The following is an 18,532-nucleotide window of genomic DNA, read 5'->3' as shown; positions in this document are numbered from 1 at the left end:
ATGTTGGCTGATTGGGGCAGGCAGTGCTGGCTGGGTGCAGGTGATGCTGGCTGATTGGGTGCAAGTGATGCTGATTGATTGGGTGCAGGTGATGCTGGTTGATTGGGTGCAGGTGAGAAGGAACAGCAGGACCATTCCACCAGGAGAATTCCATAGCTGGGGTGAAACAAAAACCTGACACTTCATACTGAGAGAAACCAAAATATTTCTCCCCCAAATATTGAGGATTGCAAAAGTCAAGTCACTGAAAAGGCAGGGGTACAATTCCTCAGCCTCTACTTGACGGGTGGCAGGACATCAATCCTTCTTTACTGAAGACAGCACTTGTTTATCGGTCCAGAGAAGGAACCAGCAGGCACCAGGGAAATCTGGGAACAGGTTTTACTATCTCCCCACATTTTCCTGACTTTTAAAAGACTGAAACTGTTCTCTTCTTTATCTTGTCACTATGCATGATTTATGGCTCTTTATTTAAATACAATTTAAGCAAAGCTCCTAAGCCACTGCCTTGAGACAGAAATACTTTTAACTGAGGACTTTCCCCGCACAATGGGTACAGCATGTGCAAATGTCTGTTTGTTGTTGTTGTAATTAATCTGACTTTTATTTTCAAGAAAGTGTCTCAACTAAGAACCACCTAAAAAGGCGGAAAAAAAGAATTTGTTTTGTCCTCTACAATATATTAGGCCAGAATAGTAGCATCTTATTTTATCTGAAAAGTTTTTTTATCCTTTCATAAATTTAAAAATCATTTATTTGATAAATCAAATCTTCTCTTTTAAAAATCATTTGGCTTCAGTTAAGGCTTCCAAAGAAAGGTGCAGCAGAGACATTCCTACATCCACTCTCTGCAGGTTTATCAAGTGTTTGCAGGTCCTTTCTTACCTTAATCCTCTTAGTTTCGGGTTCTGCTATGACACCACTGGTTTTAAGGTCCAAATCTCCAATACTTCTTGTCATCGCAAGCCTGCCATTTACGTGAGGCTGCCCCAAACTATTCCAAGCTACAAAACCACCACATTTCTTGATCCTGTTAAAAGTTAAATGACAATGATGTGATATGTAGAGAACCCACTGGGAGGCCGAGGTGGGCGGATCACAAGGTCAGGAAATCAAGACCATCCTGGCTAACATGGTGAAATCCCATCTCTACTAAAACACAAAAAATTAGCTGGGTGTGATGGTGGGCGCCTGTAGTCCCAGCTACTTGGGAGGCTGAGGCAGGAGAATGGCGTGAACCCGGGAGGCGGAGCTTGCAGTGAGCCAAGATCATGCCACTGCACTCCAGCCTGGGTGACAGAGTGAGACACCATCTCCAAAAAAAAAGAAAACCAAAACCAAGTCACTGTTAAACTTAACCATGACATTGGTTTAAAAACTATTATGAACTAAAAACATCATCCACATAGAATGATATCATGGATCAGTGGTGGTAGTACCTTTCTTTTTCATCTTTTCTTTCTGGAGTATGGTCAATGGTCAGCTTCATGGGTTTTCCTTTTCTACACAAAATAGCCCGGCTGTCCCCAACACTGGCTACAACCAGTTCAATACCATCTCGCAATAGGGCTACTGTTGCAGTAGTCCCAGAGGTCAGAAGAGTTGCTACAAGTATTATGAACAAAAGAGTAGAAGTTAGTGACAGTCAAATGATTGGATATGGTATTTTTATTACAAAATAAAACACAAGCATGATAAACTGATGCTGGAATAGATCATTCTAATTTAACTAGAGCTAAGCAAAATGCAAATGAACTATGTAAGTAACAGCATGCAGAGAAACAAGTATTTAATTCAGTAACAAGGCTCTATGCAAACAGAAAGGTTGCTAAACTAATTTGGCAAACATTGCGTCACTATCTACAAATGGCCTCTATTCGTATCAAATAGAGCTGACTTGAACTTATAACAACACCTTCATGGATATCTGGTGTCCGGACTGAAAGTATTAAAATTTAATTACGTTGACTATGATGGTGGGATGACTTAGGTCTACTTGAGCCCACTGAGGCAAGCTGACTTTTCTATAGTCTATGGATTTAGAAGGTTTTCTCTTCCATTTTTTACTCCTATCCTGTAAACATATTATCAGTTAGTAGGCTAAGTGAGGCCAAGGGTATACCATTTGCATATTCTACCTCTGTATGCTTCTAAAACTGTTTTAATTTTATAAATGTTCATCAAAAAATCCTAAAATGGTTACAGGCTCACATTCTTTTCTGTTTATCTTTGTCCTCCCTAGACATGAAACAAAGTTACAACCATCATTACAGGAGCAGAAAATCTGGGGCGGGGGAGGGGAAGGTGGAGAATGAAGTTCATTCTAGTTTTTCATAAACTTGGTGTAATTCATACTCCTAACTCCAGGAAGTTATAATACAAAGAGACGGTCTTCAAACGCAGGGCAGTACTGCCAGCTGCAACTCCTGGGGTCCTGCTTAGGGTCAGAGCATCCCACAAATATGAATTTTCTCTAATAACAAATAGAATTCATTGTTACTGGGCTTGAGGTCACCACTGTTTCCTCCATCAAACTCAGACTGCATTTCTGCATCTTCCTTTGATTTCTTCTAACAGTGTCTGCCCTAAGTTCTTTATCATCTGTTAAAAATTGTTAATTTGCATTGAGCCTTGTCAAAAGTGAGAATACTGTGAAATTATGGGCTAAAAAATAAAACAAAGTGGAAGAAATTGGAAAAGATAACTTATTTAAAGCAGGTATTGTCTTTAGTAACACTCTTAACTCTTTAAAACGTTCCAAAGATGACTATGATTTTAAAAGTAGATTTAGGAAAAATGAAGTGCTGCTGATTTGACTGATTAAGACTCAATCTTTCCAAGTTTTTTTTTTTTTTTCCCAAAAAGATAATTTTGAAAACTTCATCAGTAATGCATTGGAAGGAGATATATACATAAATAGATTTTTCCAATCAGTATATTAAAATGCCTGCTTTAATCAGAAAAGTAAGATGGAAAAAGCATGAACAAACTCTACTTAATCTTCTATAGTCATGCTGAACTTTCTTGAGAAGTAACATTTATAGTTGCACTATCTTTCCATTTTTCTCTTGATTTTGGAACTGTCGTGCCAATGTAATATTTCTGTAATGCTGAAAGACATATTTGTCCACCATATAACATAAATGTTTTAGCATAAGTATTAGTGATATTTATATTACAAATGTTAACTCTTAACTTTAAATTACCCAAATGACTATACAGCAGTGGAGTCTTTACAGTTTGACTAGCTATAATATTTCAAATGATTTAAAGAGCCAGGTAAGGGAACACAGGCATTTATTCAGATGCTACCTGTCCTGGGAATTTAACATTCCTTCCCTTTGTTTAAACCATCTGCAATAGCTTTCTTAAAAATGGTTTATTATTGGCCACAGTAAAAGAGTTAAAATTTCATAAGTAAAAGTTTACTTATTTAGGTTTGTAATTCATGGCTCTGTCACCTAGGAATTTTAAAAGAGTTTGAGTTTTTACCAACCCAACTTCACAGTTCCAAAATCCCAGGATTTATAGGAAAGGCTTCAAAACTAACTGTCAATTCTGATTTGCTAAGCATTTAAGAATGTAAATATTGAATCAGCATTCATTTTCATTTAACATTTAACATGGAAGTAAAAATTCTCACTTTTTGTCCTAACAACAAAACTAGAAAACTAAGACATCTTTCAATAAGTTCTTAACACTCACTGGACAATTCCTACTGCAAGTCATCTCAACTAATGGGACAAAGAGATGTGGGAACCTTCCCGTAGTCCAGGCTAGGAACCGCTGGACTCCTTCACCTGGGACAAAATTAAGCAGATCTCTCTTTCCACTGAAGCCCAGCATATAGTGTCCACGGGCTCCAGGTCTAGAGCTGCTGACCAGGCACAGTTCTCTGCCACAAATAACACGCACAGAGGCAAACAGGAATTTCACCCAGGAATTGTGCTCAAACATTACAAACCTGCAACACAGGGGAGAGCAGAGAAAGAGCTGCAAAATAAGGGAAGGGTTTTTTATTTTGGTGAAAATTTAACTAGCAAATTATATAATATTCCAGGAGATGCCAAATCAATTATTCCAAAACTCAGTTTGTTCCAGTTGATGGTATTTTGTAGTTGAGTCTATTATTTTCATCATAGGGTAACACTTCTTTCTTAATTTTGTGGTTTCTAAGGTTGAAAAAACTGTATAAAAATGTATCTGTACCAAGACACATAAATGGTGACACAGACATATAATTAACATACTCACAAAAACACTCATGCATATACACATTCACTGAAATAGTTGGTCTTAAACACAGTAAATCACTACCTTTACTGAGTTAGAAAAAATGTACTGTAAATTTGTTTGGTAGCAATATCAGAATTGTCTCAATAATAGAAAGGTAAATCTACAGTTACAGCATGGAAGAATTTGTATCTGACAAACAGGATGTAAACTACAGTATACCACCAATTACTGGGACTTAAATATATATCCAGAAGAAATCAAAGCAACTGCTATACCAGATACATGGAGTAATGCATTTGTTAATGGTGCTTAATACAGAGATTTAGCACCTAGAAGGCAGTTTTGAGTAGAATGATTAATTTAAATTCATAGTTTAAATAAAGGCTAGCGAGACTCAGTTTATAATTTTATATAATTCACAAAATGGGTATTTCTGCAGCTCTCTCTTTCCCCCAGTGTTGCAGGTCGACACATCAAAAGAAAAATGATCAAGATTTTGAATGCCAACATAAAGAGCAAAAGCTGTATTTTTCAAAGTATAATGACCCCTAGTAATTACTCAATTGTGTAAATAATACTATGTATAAACCAATACAGTTTCAATATTTATTAAAAATGGGTGTTCTAGACTCATGACTCATGAACACCAAAATCAAAGTAATGAGCTGAAGCAGTAGCAGCACAATAAGAATATCTTATCAATGCTCTCCCTATTTGTTCTTCTTTTGACTGTCCCGGCATAGGGGATTCAAAAATGCTGTGTTTACAGCCCTGGTTCTTTTGTAGTTTAATTCTTTAATTCTTTCATAAAGAGGTCACAGGATATGAGGAACATAAAAGTTTCTGGTGAGACACATAATGCCATCAATGTCCCCCACTCTGAATGTCAGAGCGAGTCTTCTCTTTTTGTTCCATTTTTCCCTTTTGGAACTTTGTTGCTTTCAAAGTTTAAGCAATCTGGAAACACTCTGAAGAGCTTATAGGAAATACAGAATTATAATCTAATTTTCTACCATCTAGTTTGTTCTAAGTGGCTATCTGTTTATAAACAACAGACTGGTGGGATATTATCCGGATTTACTGGCTGCTTTTATTAATTGTAAAACTAGACAATACTGGTATAAATTGAATTAAAAAATTAAAAGATGGTGATGAAATTTGCTACTGATGACTAAGGACAGGTTTAAAATGCTTTAACAAAAAAGCAATAAAAATAGCTGACAATTTCTTAAGGGCAAGGGAATCTTGTTCTTGCCATTTCTTGATAAGTGGCATTTTGATTTCATTCTTTTCAAAATATCCCCAGCTACAACAGTAAATTATTTTATTTTATTCTACTCAGATGATAAGCTTTTATTATATTTTATAGATCAGTCATCCAGGACATGCTGCGTCTGTGGTTGGCATCATCTCATTTTTGAAAGGACTGAATGCACATAAAAGTCTCTTGCCCACGCTGAACTTGCACATGCTTGGGAGAGAAGAGCGCTCACTAAGCGTAACTTGAATGTGAACTTGCTTAGGCAACAGCAGTGCCATTCAACAGTAAATATTTTAAATGTTAATAAGATAATCTGAAGTTCTTTATGTAGCTGTAACAGCTTTGGAACTGAAGTTGAGAAGAGATAAGAATGTTTTAATTTCACTTAACAAAGTTAATATGGTATTGATACAGGAGCTAGAAATAAATTATTTAGGCAGATAGTGAGGGTAAAGGAGTCCTTGGCAAGGCTTCCTTTGTAACAAAAAGCAGCCTCCAAACCATTTCTTTTCTAACAAAGAGCAACCTGAAAACTTGAGCTACAAACATAAATAAGCAAGCTGGAAGCTTGCACAGGTGAATGCCAGCAGCTGTGCCAATAGAAAAGGACTACCTGGGCTGGGAGTGATGGCTCACGCTGGTTATCCCAGCACTTAGTGAGGCTGAGGCAGATGGATCACCTGAGATCAGGAGTTAGATTCCAGCCTGACCAACATGGCAAAACCCTGTCTCTACTAAAAATACAAAAATTAGCCAGGCATGGTGGCAGGCGCCTATAATCCCGGGTACTCCGGAGGCTGAGGCAGGGGAATCACTTGAACCTGGGAGGTGGAGGTTGCAGTGAGCTGAGACTGCACCATTGCACTCTAGCCTGGGAGACTAGAGTGAAACTCTGTCTCGAAAAAAAAAAAAAAAACAAAAGAACGAAAGAAAAGAAAAGGGCTACCTGGGACCAAGCATGTTCAATATGCTCCATCTTCCCTTTTCTTTGTCACCATGTGTACAGTAAAGAAATGGGCAACATGGCACTGGCCAGGTAGAGAACGCATCTGCATAATAAAAGATTAGGGTGGGTGTGGCCAGATTATGGAACGCTCTGCAAATTGCACACCTAGCCCTAACCAGTTTTTCATGTGCTATGCAAATGGCATACCTAGCCCTAACCAGTTTATCGTGTACTATGCAAGTGGCACATCTGGTCCAACCAATCTTTTGTGCCCTATGTAAATCAGACACTGCCTCCTCAAGCTCACCCATAAAGCCTACTGTACTTCACCATGGACTAGAAACCTGTTTGGGGCCCCTCTTTTTGAGGAGAGAGCTTTTCTCTTTCTTTCACCTATTAAGTCTCCACTCTTAACCTCACTCCTTGTGTGTCCTCGTCCTTGATTTCCTTGGCATGAAACAATGAAACTCAAGTATTACGTCAGATGAACAATGCTACTTCGGTAGGACTGAGGGGCACGCCTCTCTTTTATACCTAAAATCTCACCATTAGTGATTCACTTCTATGGTTTAACTAAGCCTTTTTCAGGTGTCTGCTAATTAAAATTCAAATCCACTCAGGAGTGACAGCTCATTAAAATGCATACATTTTATTAATAATTTGATTAAATCAGCTATATGATAATCAAAAGAAAAAATTACAGTAACTTCAGTGAGAAAGAGTAGGCAGTGGAGATCTCAGTTCAATCCAAATAATTATTGAGTACCTGCCAGGTTCTATGCAGGGTGCTGCACACTGGAGTTTCAAAAATGAATAAGCCACAGTCCTTCACCTCACAGGAAGGGTTCAAGAGGAGGGGAAAGGGGTTAATACTAAAAGAGAAAAGATGAAAGAAACTGGAGAGGGTAAACTGCACTTACTACAAAATTTTGTTTCACTGGCACTGGTCCTATCTATATACATAGGCCGAAAAGAATATTATCCACTCTTATAATACTGATACTGCTTCAGTTCTTGCTAAAAACCAAAGTTTTAAACTTAAATAATAACTTTGAAATACAAAATGACATTTTAAAATATCCACAAATTGAACAGTTACACAACATATGGCATTCTATCTTTAGTGGCTTTAATGTATTTGATAAAACAGGCCCTAAATATCAAAAGACAATTTTTGCCATCTTTGAAGGCTTTGGCAACTTATTAAGAATAAAATTTTTAAATGTTCTCAAAACACAAATTTTTAAAAAACACAGACCAATAAGAATATATACAAAATAAGATTTAATAACAAAATAAAATTTTAATAACAATTTAATAACAAAATAAGATTTAATAACTATTATAATAGACTTTTTCTTGTAGTACACACTAAGAGCACCATCCTGTCTTGCTCCATTATACTTTCAAACAAACTACCATTATAAGAAAAATCCATTTTAAAATATCTTAAGAATGTTCTGGGATCATTACCTCAAAGCATATGACAGAGGAATTAAATTAAATAATGCATTTTAATTTCTTTATTACAAACAAATTAATTTTATTAAGAATAAAAAATATGGAACGCTTCCTGCACTTGTGTGCCATTCTTACACAAGGACCATGCTGATCTCTGTATCATTCCAATATTAGTGTATGTGCTGCTGAAGTCAGCATATGAATTACATTTTTGTGATTAATTTCTTTACATGACTGTTTGTTTTTGTGACAAAGGTATCTTTAGAAAGTTTCTTTTAAGATAGGCAAGTTAATAAAATTCTTTAAGTTCAAAATTCTATTGAGTTATACTTTATTCAATAATAAAAGGAGTCCTGTCATATTTTACATCAAGTCAATTACTGTTTGGTTTAAGCATCTACATTGACTAGATACTTTTAAAAAAGGCTGATGGCACTGAGAAGGTCAGTGTTTTTGGTTGGTGGTCACATGCCTGGGATAAATTTGGACATTCTGATCCAAAAACCTGGCCCAGTAAGCTGCAGCTATTTACAGAACAGCTGGGGCACACCACTGGCACTACAGTCAATAAACATTGTGGGGTGAGACATAGCCAGACTCACAGCCAACTTGGTTAATATGAAATAAGAGCGTACCAAAATTCAGGAAGTAATAAAAATAAAACTGTAAGAAAACATTCTATTTCCTCTTCTCCTTCATGTGTTTTAACTATTTGGAACAAGAGCTAAATCTTCTGCATAAAGTTTACCTCTTTCAACTTCTGTCTTCTTAAAGGTAAGGATCCCGTTGAGAGAAAAAAAGAAATTCCAAACGAATGAGAGAAAAGAAAATGGGCCTAAATATCTACAAACTGGAAAACATATCCCTGAACAGAGTGGACTGTAATGCTTTCTTGAGGACTGTGATAGTAAGGTTCTCAAAAAAACCTCAGGAAAAATCTCAAGATGGTAAATAGAACCATCCCAGTGTTACTTTCTCCTTTCCTCATGAGAGGAGAGAGAGAATGCTGGTTGTCAGGAAAATCTCAGCCCTAACTCTGAACTGACCTTGACCATTCTAATCTTCAGTTCCTTCACTGTGAAATGCAGAGAATCTCTATCCTTATGTATTCCAACTGAAGACTGTGAAAATGACATTTCTGTGGTGCACGTGGGTTTTTGTTTTTTGTGGGTTTTTTTGTTTTTTTTTTAGAAAAGGATGAACCAAATATAGATCAAGATTACTGCATGATTCATTTTCAAATCATTTACAAGGTTATATGCACACATTCATTTCACTGGTACAGAAATTTTCAGGGTTAATTTTAACAGCAAAAGATTTGAGGCTAGCGAACTAAAAAACATTTGCTATATTTTCCTGAAATGGTTTTGATAAATTTAGTCAAAACCAGAAACATTTCACTTTCAAAATTTAAGGACATGCAGTATATACAAAATTTTAAATTCAGCTAGCATGCCCTTATGCTGAAAATATCACTAGTTACCAGAGGAAAGCTGCAAGATTGAGCTTTTCAAGAAGTGACAGAAAAATATTTTCCTTCTAATTATACAAATTAGTGCATATTAACATTGTATTTTTCTATTTAGGACCTATTTGCAATTTTTTTCTTGTTGGATAATGACTATCCTAGCTAGATGTGATTACCCTGTAGTGTATTTCAGCACTTGGTCACCAGATCCATCTAAAAAAACACAAAAACCCAAAACAAAACTCATAGTATGGGCATTTTGTCCATAAAATGAACAAACAGATTAAACATTTTTTAAATCTTTTAAAAACTAAAGTACAACATCAGAACTGTTTTGGGGCTTCTCTTGCTGAAGAACTCTCCAATATATTTCATTTAAAAGTGAGGTATTAACATTAATTTGGATTCCCAACTGCATTTAATGTGATTCTTCATATAAACTCATTTCTATATAAATCCTTACAAACAATTGTACATTAAAATCCCCTCCCCCAAAGGACTTAAATTGTTGCCTTTTTACTCCTCCCCCACCCCACATACTCCCTAGGACCCAAGGAATGTGACAGTTTTACATACCATCAGCAGACAGGCGGGCATGACTCGAAAAGGCTTTATCTATTTCTAGAAAAGCCAAGATCAACACAGTTTCCAAGTTCTTCTCCTTAGGAAGCAAATCCCTTTGTGGGGAGGAAAAAAAAAAAGAGCCTCAAACAATCATTTTACAATAGGTTTCTCTCCTCACTGTTACTCTAGCTAGCAGTCATTCCACACAATGGGCCTCATGATTTTCCGGTCAAATGCTGAAGACTTACTGGCTAAGGAATACTTATTGAGAATCCACTAAGCATCAGGCACTGTGATAAGCTTTTAAGGGCACAAAAATTAAAGTCCAAGTCCTTGTCCTTGAAGAATTAATCCTCACTACCACAACTCTGAGAGGTCAAGAGTTCCTTCCTATTATGAGTTCTTTCGTGGAATGAGGTATACACAGGAAGTCAAGAAATGGTCACTGGGAAGTCAAATATAGTCACATGGTCATAACTCCATCACGTGTTCTCCCTCTTTCGATTTTAGCAGTAATGTGATCCTCAAAAATGCATTAATAATAGTTGAAGTAATTAAACTGAAGAGCTCCAAAATGCCTGTATTAAATGCATTTTTCCCACACTAATGCCAATCATCCAAAGCTATTTTCAACAAGTCAAGTATTCAAAGCTATTCACACCACTTGAAAGAGTAATTACCATTTACTGAAGCACTTAGACGTCCTACACTGATGGGAGTAAATGCTTCTGATAGGTTATCTCATGTACATTATGCCACTTCACTTAAAATAATCACAAATTAAGTGCCATAAATTTTGGTTAATGCTTTCCCCAGGGGAGTTGTTAAAATATGCATTTCTGAAATTGTGATAACCATAAGAAATAAATGGCACACTTAACTACTGTTCATTCATGAAGCAGCAGCATGCAATCACTCAAGTAACTATGTTTACCCTGGAAGCCTCAGTCAAAGGGTGAAAATTTAAGTAGGAAGCATGGGGGAACTGCAAAGTCAGGAGTGAAAGTCATTGTACATACATAATACATTTCTCCATGTGGGTATGACAGAAATCAGCTGCTGCAGGTCCACCGTGTCCATCATACACTGCAAAGTACAGGACCTCATCTGTCAGCTGAGCGAAGTCAAATCGATCTTCATTCTCTTTCCGTTTGCCAATCTGTGAGGCGCACCCCACATTTTCCAAGCTGATTTTGGGAATTGGCTTGCCATACTTAATGCTGGGTGGCAGCAGAATTGGCTCATCAATGCGGTTATCCCAGATCCCAAAATTGTCCCAGGTAGCTGGACTCCCACTACCGTCTGGGTCAAACCGAGAACACCTAGGCTCTGAAGTGGAGCTGTGGCACGTGGGTGTCACCCGCCTGTCCTCCTGCAGCAGGCGGGAGCTTAGCAGCACTCTCCTTCTCACCTGGTTCCCACCACTTCTGACCAAAGTAATTAAGGCAGCTGTTGACATAACTCAGCTCCAAAGGACTCAGTGATGAGGGAAAGGTCAATGGAACAATAATGGAATGTCTTCAAGAAAAATGATGCAAGTTGCAGGGGACAGAGGGAGAGAGGGGGAGAGGAGGAGAGGAAAAGGGGGAGGGAGAGAGAGAGACCATCAGAAATTTTGAATATAACTGATATGTCATCAAATATTACCAAAAATGAAGGTCATAAAGGATTTGACAGAAAATACATATATTTATGTTCTATATTGGGTAGGCATCCAATAGCCTACTTCTAAGAACAGTGGATCAAAAATGAATCGATTTTCCTACCCCATTCACAGCATTTAAATTCTATTAAAATTTGATGGTGTGCACATACACAGAACATGTGTCTCTTAAACTTGAACCTGCCATCACTTGTTAAAATGCAGGTTCTGACCCAGTGGCTATGAGGTGGAGTCATTCTGCATTTCTAACCAATACCCTGGTGATACGGAAGCTGCTCGTCTGCAAGTTACACTTCCAGTAGCAAGGACACAGAATATAGGTATAAATAAATATACTTCCCTTCATTAACTCTATTGCTTTCAAGAAAAGGTAGGGGTAAATATTAACAATAGCAACAAAGTCTCTTCAAGAAAAAATAACAGGCTAATAGAATACTTAAAATAGTTCTGTTTCCAAAGAATGGCCAAGTTTTAGCAAAAACATAATCTAGGATAAATCTAAGTTTTATTTTAAGATTTCTCAACCTACGAAACTTTACATACTATATTACTATGGTAAATATAAATTGGTGTGCAAACACCCCAGAGGCACAAAGATAAGCCAGTTTCAATGCTCCCCTTCCTGGTAGACTCTCTCACTAGGAGAGTGTGTGGGTGTGATCTCAGGAACCTGGCAACACTGCATTTGTGACAAGCAGCCCTGATTTCTGAACAAGTGAACTATGTATTTACATTCACAACTGCAGCTCTCCTTTCCCCGACCCTAGCAACCCACCAACACTTGAGACTACACTTCTTTGAAACTATTACTTTATACTCCCATTTCTGGACTCCACCCAGAAACTCAATCCTAAAGCCTCTCTTGGCATTACAGGGTGTTATTCCTACCTGAATGGGGAATTCCTACCCCACTGCAGGTAAGGCTGTTTCTGGAAATTTTCCATACAAATAAAAAATTTGTCTCCATAGGATTTTGCTCTATTATTTTATTCATTTAAAATCAACTTAAAAAGATGGCAGAACACTAAGATTTGATGATGTTGGTGGATGGTCTACAGATATTATATTATTCTCAATCCTATGTTTATATTATTTCCACAATAAAAAATGAACTTGAAAAAATGTATCTTTCCAAAAGGTATAAACATAAACAAATGAAACCCAGCTTGAGTGCAGTTATGAGAAAATGCACTACAGATTTCAAACAATTACTTTCAAGTGAATTTTTGGAAATCAGTCTAGCTATGTATAGGGAAGGCCATTACTTCTTTTGGTGGGTAAAACAGGCAAAAGAAAGAATAAGGTTCCAAAGAACATCCTTAGACATTTATTTGCTTTAATTTCTTGTAGAGAGAGGTTCTCACTTTGTTGCCCAGTCTGCTCTTGAACTCCTGACTTCAAGTGATCCTCCCACCTCAGCCTTCCAAAGAATTGGAATTACAAGCATGCACCACAGAGCCTGGCCTCAATCTTTGGATATTTAAGCAATAAAAAATATATGAGCTCTGCCACAACAGAATTTAGAATAAAGATGGCCACCAAAACAAGTAATGTATCATCAAAGACTTAGGAAGTCACCCCTTCTTGGCCTTTTGGCCAAGATCCTGCATATAAGGCTGAAATTCATTTCTTTATAAGACAACATTGGTGGGGGGTTGGAGAGTGGCAGAGACACAGCATCTCTGGTTATTAAAGAGAAGTAACATAGCTAGACCTGTACAGGCTCACACCTGTAACCCCAGCACTTTGAGAGCCCAAGGCGGGCAAATCACTTGAGAACAGGAGTTGGAGACCAGCCATTGGCAACCCTGTCACCATTAAAAATACAAAAATAAGCTAGGCATGGTTCCGCATGCCTATAGTCCCAGCTACTCAGGGGGCTGAGGTGGGAGGATTGCTTGAGCCCAGGAATTTGAGACTATCCTGGGCAACATGGTGAAACCCCATCTCTACAAAAATGAGGTGGATGGATTGCTTGAGCCTGGGAGGCGGAGGCTGCAGTGAGCCGAGATCACACCACTGCACTCCAGCCTGGGCGATAGAGCAAGACGCTGCCTATTTAAAAAAAGAAAAAGAGAGTGAGAGAGAGAAATAACACATTCCATTGTAAGAGATGTTTGTTCTTTTGCTTCTAAATGAGAGCTAGATTTTATTCAGCAACAATTATGGATTCAAGCCAGCAATGGTGTGTTTAAAAAAAAATTTATAAAACCAATTATGTTAACTACAGTTGATGAATTGAGATTTCAAACTATAATACAATCTACCAGGTAATAGACGTACTAATTATTTGGCGATAATTCCCAAAGCAGCTTTATATCATATAGGAAAAAAAAGAACTTTAAATAAACACATTTATTAGAAAATATTCATATTTGAAGAGTTAACTTGAGATTAGCAAAATACTATTGTTTTGGCTTCAGTCTGAAAGTATATATGCCATATTCAGCCTTAGGTTACTTTGCAGTCATGCACCTACTTTAAACCAGAGTTCTGGAATTACAAATAAACAAATATTAAAGTTTTTCTGCAGCCCTTCTAGTATATTCTTGCCTTTTTATCTCCTTTTATCCTCCCCCCAATTTTTTTTTAAATAATAAAGTAGAATTGCATTCTAACAGAGAACAAATATCCACTGGAAACCTTTTTAAGAAATGAGATAAAATGCAAATTGAGCACTTTCTGTAAGGTTAAAAACCTGCATATTTTAAAATCAATCATCAACCTGGCATCCTTCCTCGTGTATTGTTTCTATAATCATCTCAGAAAGCAGGCAGTCATAGGAAAACACCTACTTTAAGACATGTTATTGACAGACATGAAATGTGACCCAGATATATAGCTAGTTTAAAAAAAAAAAAAAAAAAACAGGTCAGCATTGCTTAGGTAAACAAGAGATGTTATGAAGTGACTCCATGTCCTTTTCCATCTGCAATGTAACTAAATCATACCAATCCCCTCCATATTCCCTAAGAAACAATTCAAAGGCAGCTGGAGTTCCCAAAGTAAAAAACAACTTTGAATTAAACCTGCACATTAAGAAAACTTTCCTCCTCCAGAACTTCAAAATCGGGATCTGCCATCACAGACCCCACAGCTCTGCTGATGCCCATAGAAATGACTATGCTTTGACGAGCAAGGCAAGGGGAGTAGAACTTGTGATGTGAAAATGAAAACCTTAAGGAAAAAAAAAAGCAATCAGTGTTCTCTACAACAAAAGAGTGGAGAACAAATTAGCAAACATCTAAGAATTGTCTTTGTCAGTTCAGCAATTAAAAATTGGAATGAGTTCGTTATTCTGCAAACTAAGAGAGAAGGAATCTTTTTAAGTAAGCAGGGGAGATTTAGCTCAATCTTTTAATCGGAAAACATGGCTACTTTATTTTTATAAACCATTTTAACATTATATTCAATCTTCGGAAGTCAAGTCATCCAAGAGGAAAGCACTGTCTCCGGCAGGAAGGTGTACTGGATTTGAATTAAACTCTTCTTGTACGTTAAAAGCAGGTCAAAAGGGCAGTCTAAGCACATGCTAACATTATTCAGGAGTTGAGTTCTGAAACCTGCTTAGATTTTATCCCTCTAGAAAAACTATTTTAAGAAAGCATTCCTATCTGCCCATTGTGAAGTGGCATTTAGGTATCTACAACTTCCACAATGAGAACACAGCCATTTTAAATATTCTTAAACCAAATATTTACTTATCCACCTTTTTTAGAAAATCAATTAAAGCATCCCAGTGAATTCAAATAGTATGGAAATTTCCAGAATGTATTTCAGCTAATTTGGACCCCAATACCTTCTTTATCAATACCCTGCCAGAAGGAAGGGAAAGACAATTTACTGCTATACCTGAGGGGAAAAAGGAAAAAAACAATAAAAACTCCAAAGGACTCCCCTTAGGTTTAATGTGAATATTTCTATGTTCAGATACGTGACTGGAGAAAAGCGCTGAAATGTGAGCAGAGAAAAGTACTCAGTATTCTATTCCCACAGATATCTTTTCAGACACATTAGTAAATATGCATACAAGCCACAGACTATATCCCAAACCTGTAACTTGATACTGCCTTTAAGAACTTTCCTTCACAGTCTATTATGTCACCAGCCACTCTCCTCTCTTCTTTCCTGGTCTCTTAGGACTCCAGTCAAGGAAGTTGCCTGGGTGATTAGCAGTAATGACTAAGGTTGCAAGAAAAAATCATTAGCGAGAACTCACTACTCAAACATTATAACTAAAGTATTCTATCAGGCACACACACTCACACATGCTGCTCTTCTTCCTGTCACGGCTGCCTAACTCGAATACCACGGGCTATGGCTGTTTTTCTTTTTCTTTCTGTGACAGGGTCTCGCTCTCTCGCCCAGACTGGAGTGCAATGGTGCGATCTCGGCTCACTGCAGCCTCGACCACCCAGGCTCAAGCAATCCTCCCACCTCAACCTCCGGGGCTGGGACCGCAGGCACATGCCACCATGCCCGGGTAAGTTTTGTATTTTTTTGTAGAGCCGAAGGTTTCGCTATGTTGCCCAGGCTGGTCTCGAACTCCTCGGCTGAAGCCCGCTTTGGCCTCCCAAAGTGCTGGGAGCCACTGCGCCTGGCCTCATTGCTCTTTTTCAGGGTCATTGTAATCTGTCACTTGAGTCGCCCATTCTGAAACCTAAGGACCACCTCATTCCTCCGCCCTGACGGAAAGAACCTAAGGAGGCCTTGCTGCACATTAATAGTGGGAGGCTCAGAAAAGCCAGTGGAGCTTTAGAGACTGCAAATTCCCTGGCTACTTCCACCTGGAACTTCTTTGTCACCTTCGATGAATTCTCTCATCTACAGAAAGCAGCTGCTGAAAAAGACATCACCAGCTACAAGGCCTTGAGTACTACAATGCTCCCCGCGCAAAGTAAAACCCAAGTCTTCGGATCAAAACCAGTCGGGGCTGTGCATCCTTCCCGATGCCAGACCTCCTGAAAAGCTCGGTTGTGGACAGCTCAGGATCCTGGGCTCGGCTCGCTGGCCCTGAGAGGCGAGTGGCCAGGGTGACACACTGCGGGAAGAACACACGCCTGCCCGCCCGCCTGTGAAGCCTCGCAGATGGCTGGGCTCCCTCGGCACCTTCCGCCGCCAGGTCTCCGCCTCCCAACCTCCCTCTGGGCGTACCGAGCCCGCTGTTGCCACATTTCCCTCGCCAGGGTGGCGACGCGGCGCCCACCCCGTAGCATCCTCGCTTCCGGAGCCTCGGGCAAGGGTCTCCAGTCCCGGCCCACCGACCCTGCCCTGCTCGCGCCGCGCTGGCCCTCCAGCCTGCGGCCACATTCTAGGCCAAGCGCAGTCTGGGCCGGAAACCAGCCGCCTGGGGCGCAGGCAGCCAAGCTGGGCCCCGCCCCACCCGGAGGAGCCGCTCCTGACCTCCAAAGGGAAGAAAGCGGCGCTCTGAGAACCCAGAGAGACCGCCGGCCAAGCACCGACTCAGGGGGCGGGGGAACGGAAATCGACGTCTCCCCTTCGCCCTCCCGGGAAACCCTTCTCCGTTTACTCTCCATTCTGCGACAGCCAATAAAGAACAGAATACACGGTTAGCAGAAATAAATGAATTGCACTCTCTAGGCTCTTACCTCTGGATGGCTACGTCCTGAAAAATGTTTTAATTAGCTAACGGAGGGCGAGGAAAGGGCCTTCTAGGTCGGTAAATAAGAGTTCCTTCTCCGTTGTCTCGGAGCCCCGAAGCAAGCAGTCAAAGCGGCCACTGCCCTGCCTGCTGGAAATTCTCGAAAATTTTTCTCCCGCAGTTGACCAGATGGAGAGGAAGAAGTCTGTTCCCGCTGACTGACAGCAGATCCAGCCAGTCGGCGCTCGGCGAGACGATTGGCCCGCCGCCAGGGCCCTCGATCGCAGCCAATCACAGATGCCGATGGGAACGAGCCTCCCCGCGGCTGCTATTTGACTTCGCACGCAGTTGTCTAGCTGCGTGGCGGAACGACATCGCCCTGGGCCAGTGGTGGCTCGCGGCGGCGCCCGCCCTCCCGAGGTTGGCTCCCCAGCCAAAGAGGGGGCGCGCTTGGGCGGTGGGGGAGCCGCGAGTCTTGGTACCTCGCCAGCGGGCGGAGCGCCGAGGTGGTTTCGCTTCGGGCAAAGGGACTGTGGTTGTGACCGCCAGTACACCGAGAACGGAATGCCAACACTGCCTGGGCTTAGAGCTTGAAAGGCATCTGATTTCACTGCCATGTCTTTGAAAAGTAGTGCACAGTGCAGTGTTCTTCGTGGCTGAACAGGTATCTTGTGATCTTTCGGAAATGTCTATTCATTCATTCAACAAGTATTTCTGTGTTTATTGAAGGACGTCTTGTATGCTAGGCATTTGCTAGGCACTGGGGATACGCCCCTAACACAGATAGACATGATAGCTACCCTCATAGAATTTTCAGTCTAACAAAGAAGAGGGAGAAAACCAACAAGTAAACAAGCTCATAGAATAGTAACTAATCATGTCAAGAAAAGAAATAGACGTGGTGTGGACACTGGGGGATGACTTCAGATACGGTTGTTATATGAGAACCTTATAAAATGGCATTTAAACAATCAGTCATTCAGCCCTGGAACGAATAAAATGATGAATTGTTCTGGGCAGAGGGGACAACAGACAAAGGTCTCTAGGTGGGACAGCCCGGCGTTTTGGAAGAACAGAAAGAAAGCCGAAGTGTCCTCAGCATATGGAGGGAGGGGAAGAGCAGCATGATGTGAGGGAGATGAGGCAGATGGGGGCTTGGAGTTGGCATTACATTTTAAATTTAATGGGCTTCTATTGAGGCATTCGAAAAAAAGAAATGAAAGGATCTGGGTTTAGACTACATCACTTTGGTTAGTGTGCAAAGAACAGTTAAAACAAGCTATCGGGAAACTGATTAGGAGATTATGACAGATGAAATGTAAGGTGGAAGA

General features: G+C 39.7%; 1 protein-coding gene and 1 non-coding gene across 4 annotated transcripts in view; both read right to left on the bottom strand.

Annotated features, from left to right (window-relative positions):
• Positions 1 to 17,636, bottom strand: part of PPM1K (protein phosphatase, Mg2+/Mn2+ dependent 1K) — a 24,897-nt gene extending 7,261 nt beyond the window's left edge. The window contains exons 1-5 of one of the 3 annotated variants that reach the window (XM_023198081.3): positions 17,209 to 17,636; positions 10,956 to 11,454; positions 9,949 to 10,049; positions 1,440 to 1,605; positions 886 to 1,030 (exon numbers count right to left, since the gene is read on the bottom strand). In XM_023198081.3, coding sequence (XP_023053849.2) covers positions 886 to 1,030; positions 1,440 to 1,605; positions 9,949 to 10,049; positions 10,956 to 11,395 — 852 coding nt within the window. In that variant the 5' untranslated portion in view covers positions 11,396 to 11,454; positions 17,209 to 17,636. Of the gene's footprint in view, positions 1 to 885; positions 1,031 to 1,439; positions 1,606 to 9,948; positions 10,050 to 10,955; positions 11,455 to 16,753; positions 16,976 to 17,002; positions 17,166 to 17,208 lie in introns of those variants that run through there. The other 2 variants (XM_023198083.3, XM_023198082.3) reach the window with 2 other exon arrangements.
• Positions 7,999 to 8,102, bottom strand: LOC111530891. The gene has a single exon (XR_002728035.1). It is a non-coding gene; the product is annotated as a U6 spliceosomal RNA (small nuclear RNA).
• Positions 17,637 to 18,532: the final 896 nt, after the last annotated feature.

The sequence above is a fragment of the Piliocolobus tephrosceles genome, chromosome 3 (genome assembly GCF_002776525.5).
Source record: "Piliocolobus tephrosceles isolate RC106 chromosome 3, ASM277652v3, whole genome shotgun sequence".
Taxonomy (NCBI): Eukaryota; Metazoa; Chordata; class Mammalia; order Primates; family Cercopithecidae; genus Piliocolobus; species Piliocolobus tephrosceles.
Note: the sequence above shows the minus strand (reverse complement) of the source record. Positions and strands in the feature narration are given on the sequence as shown.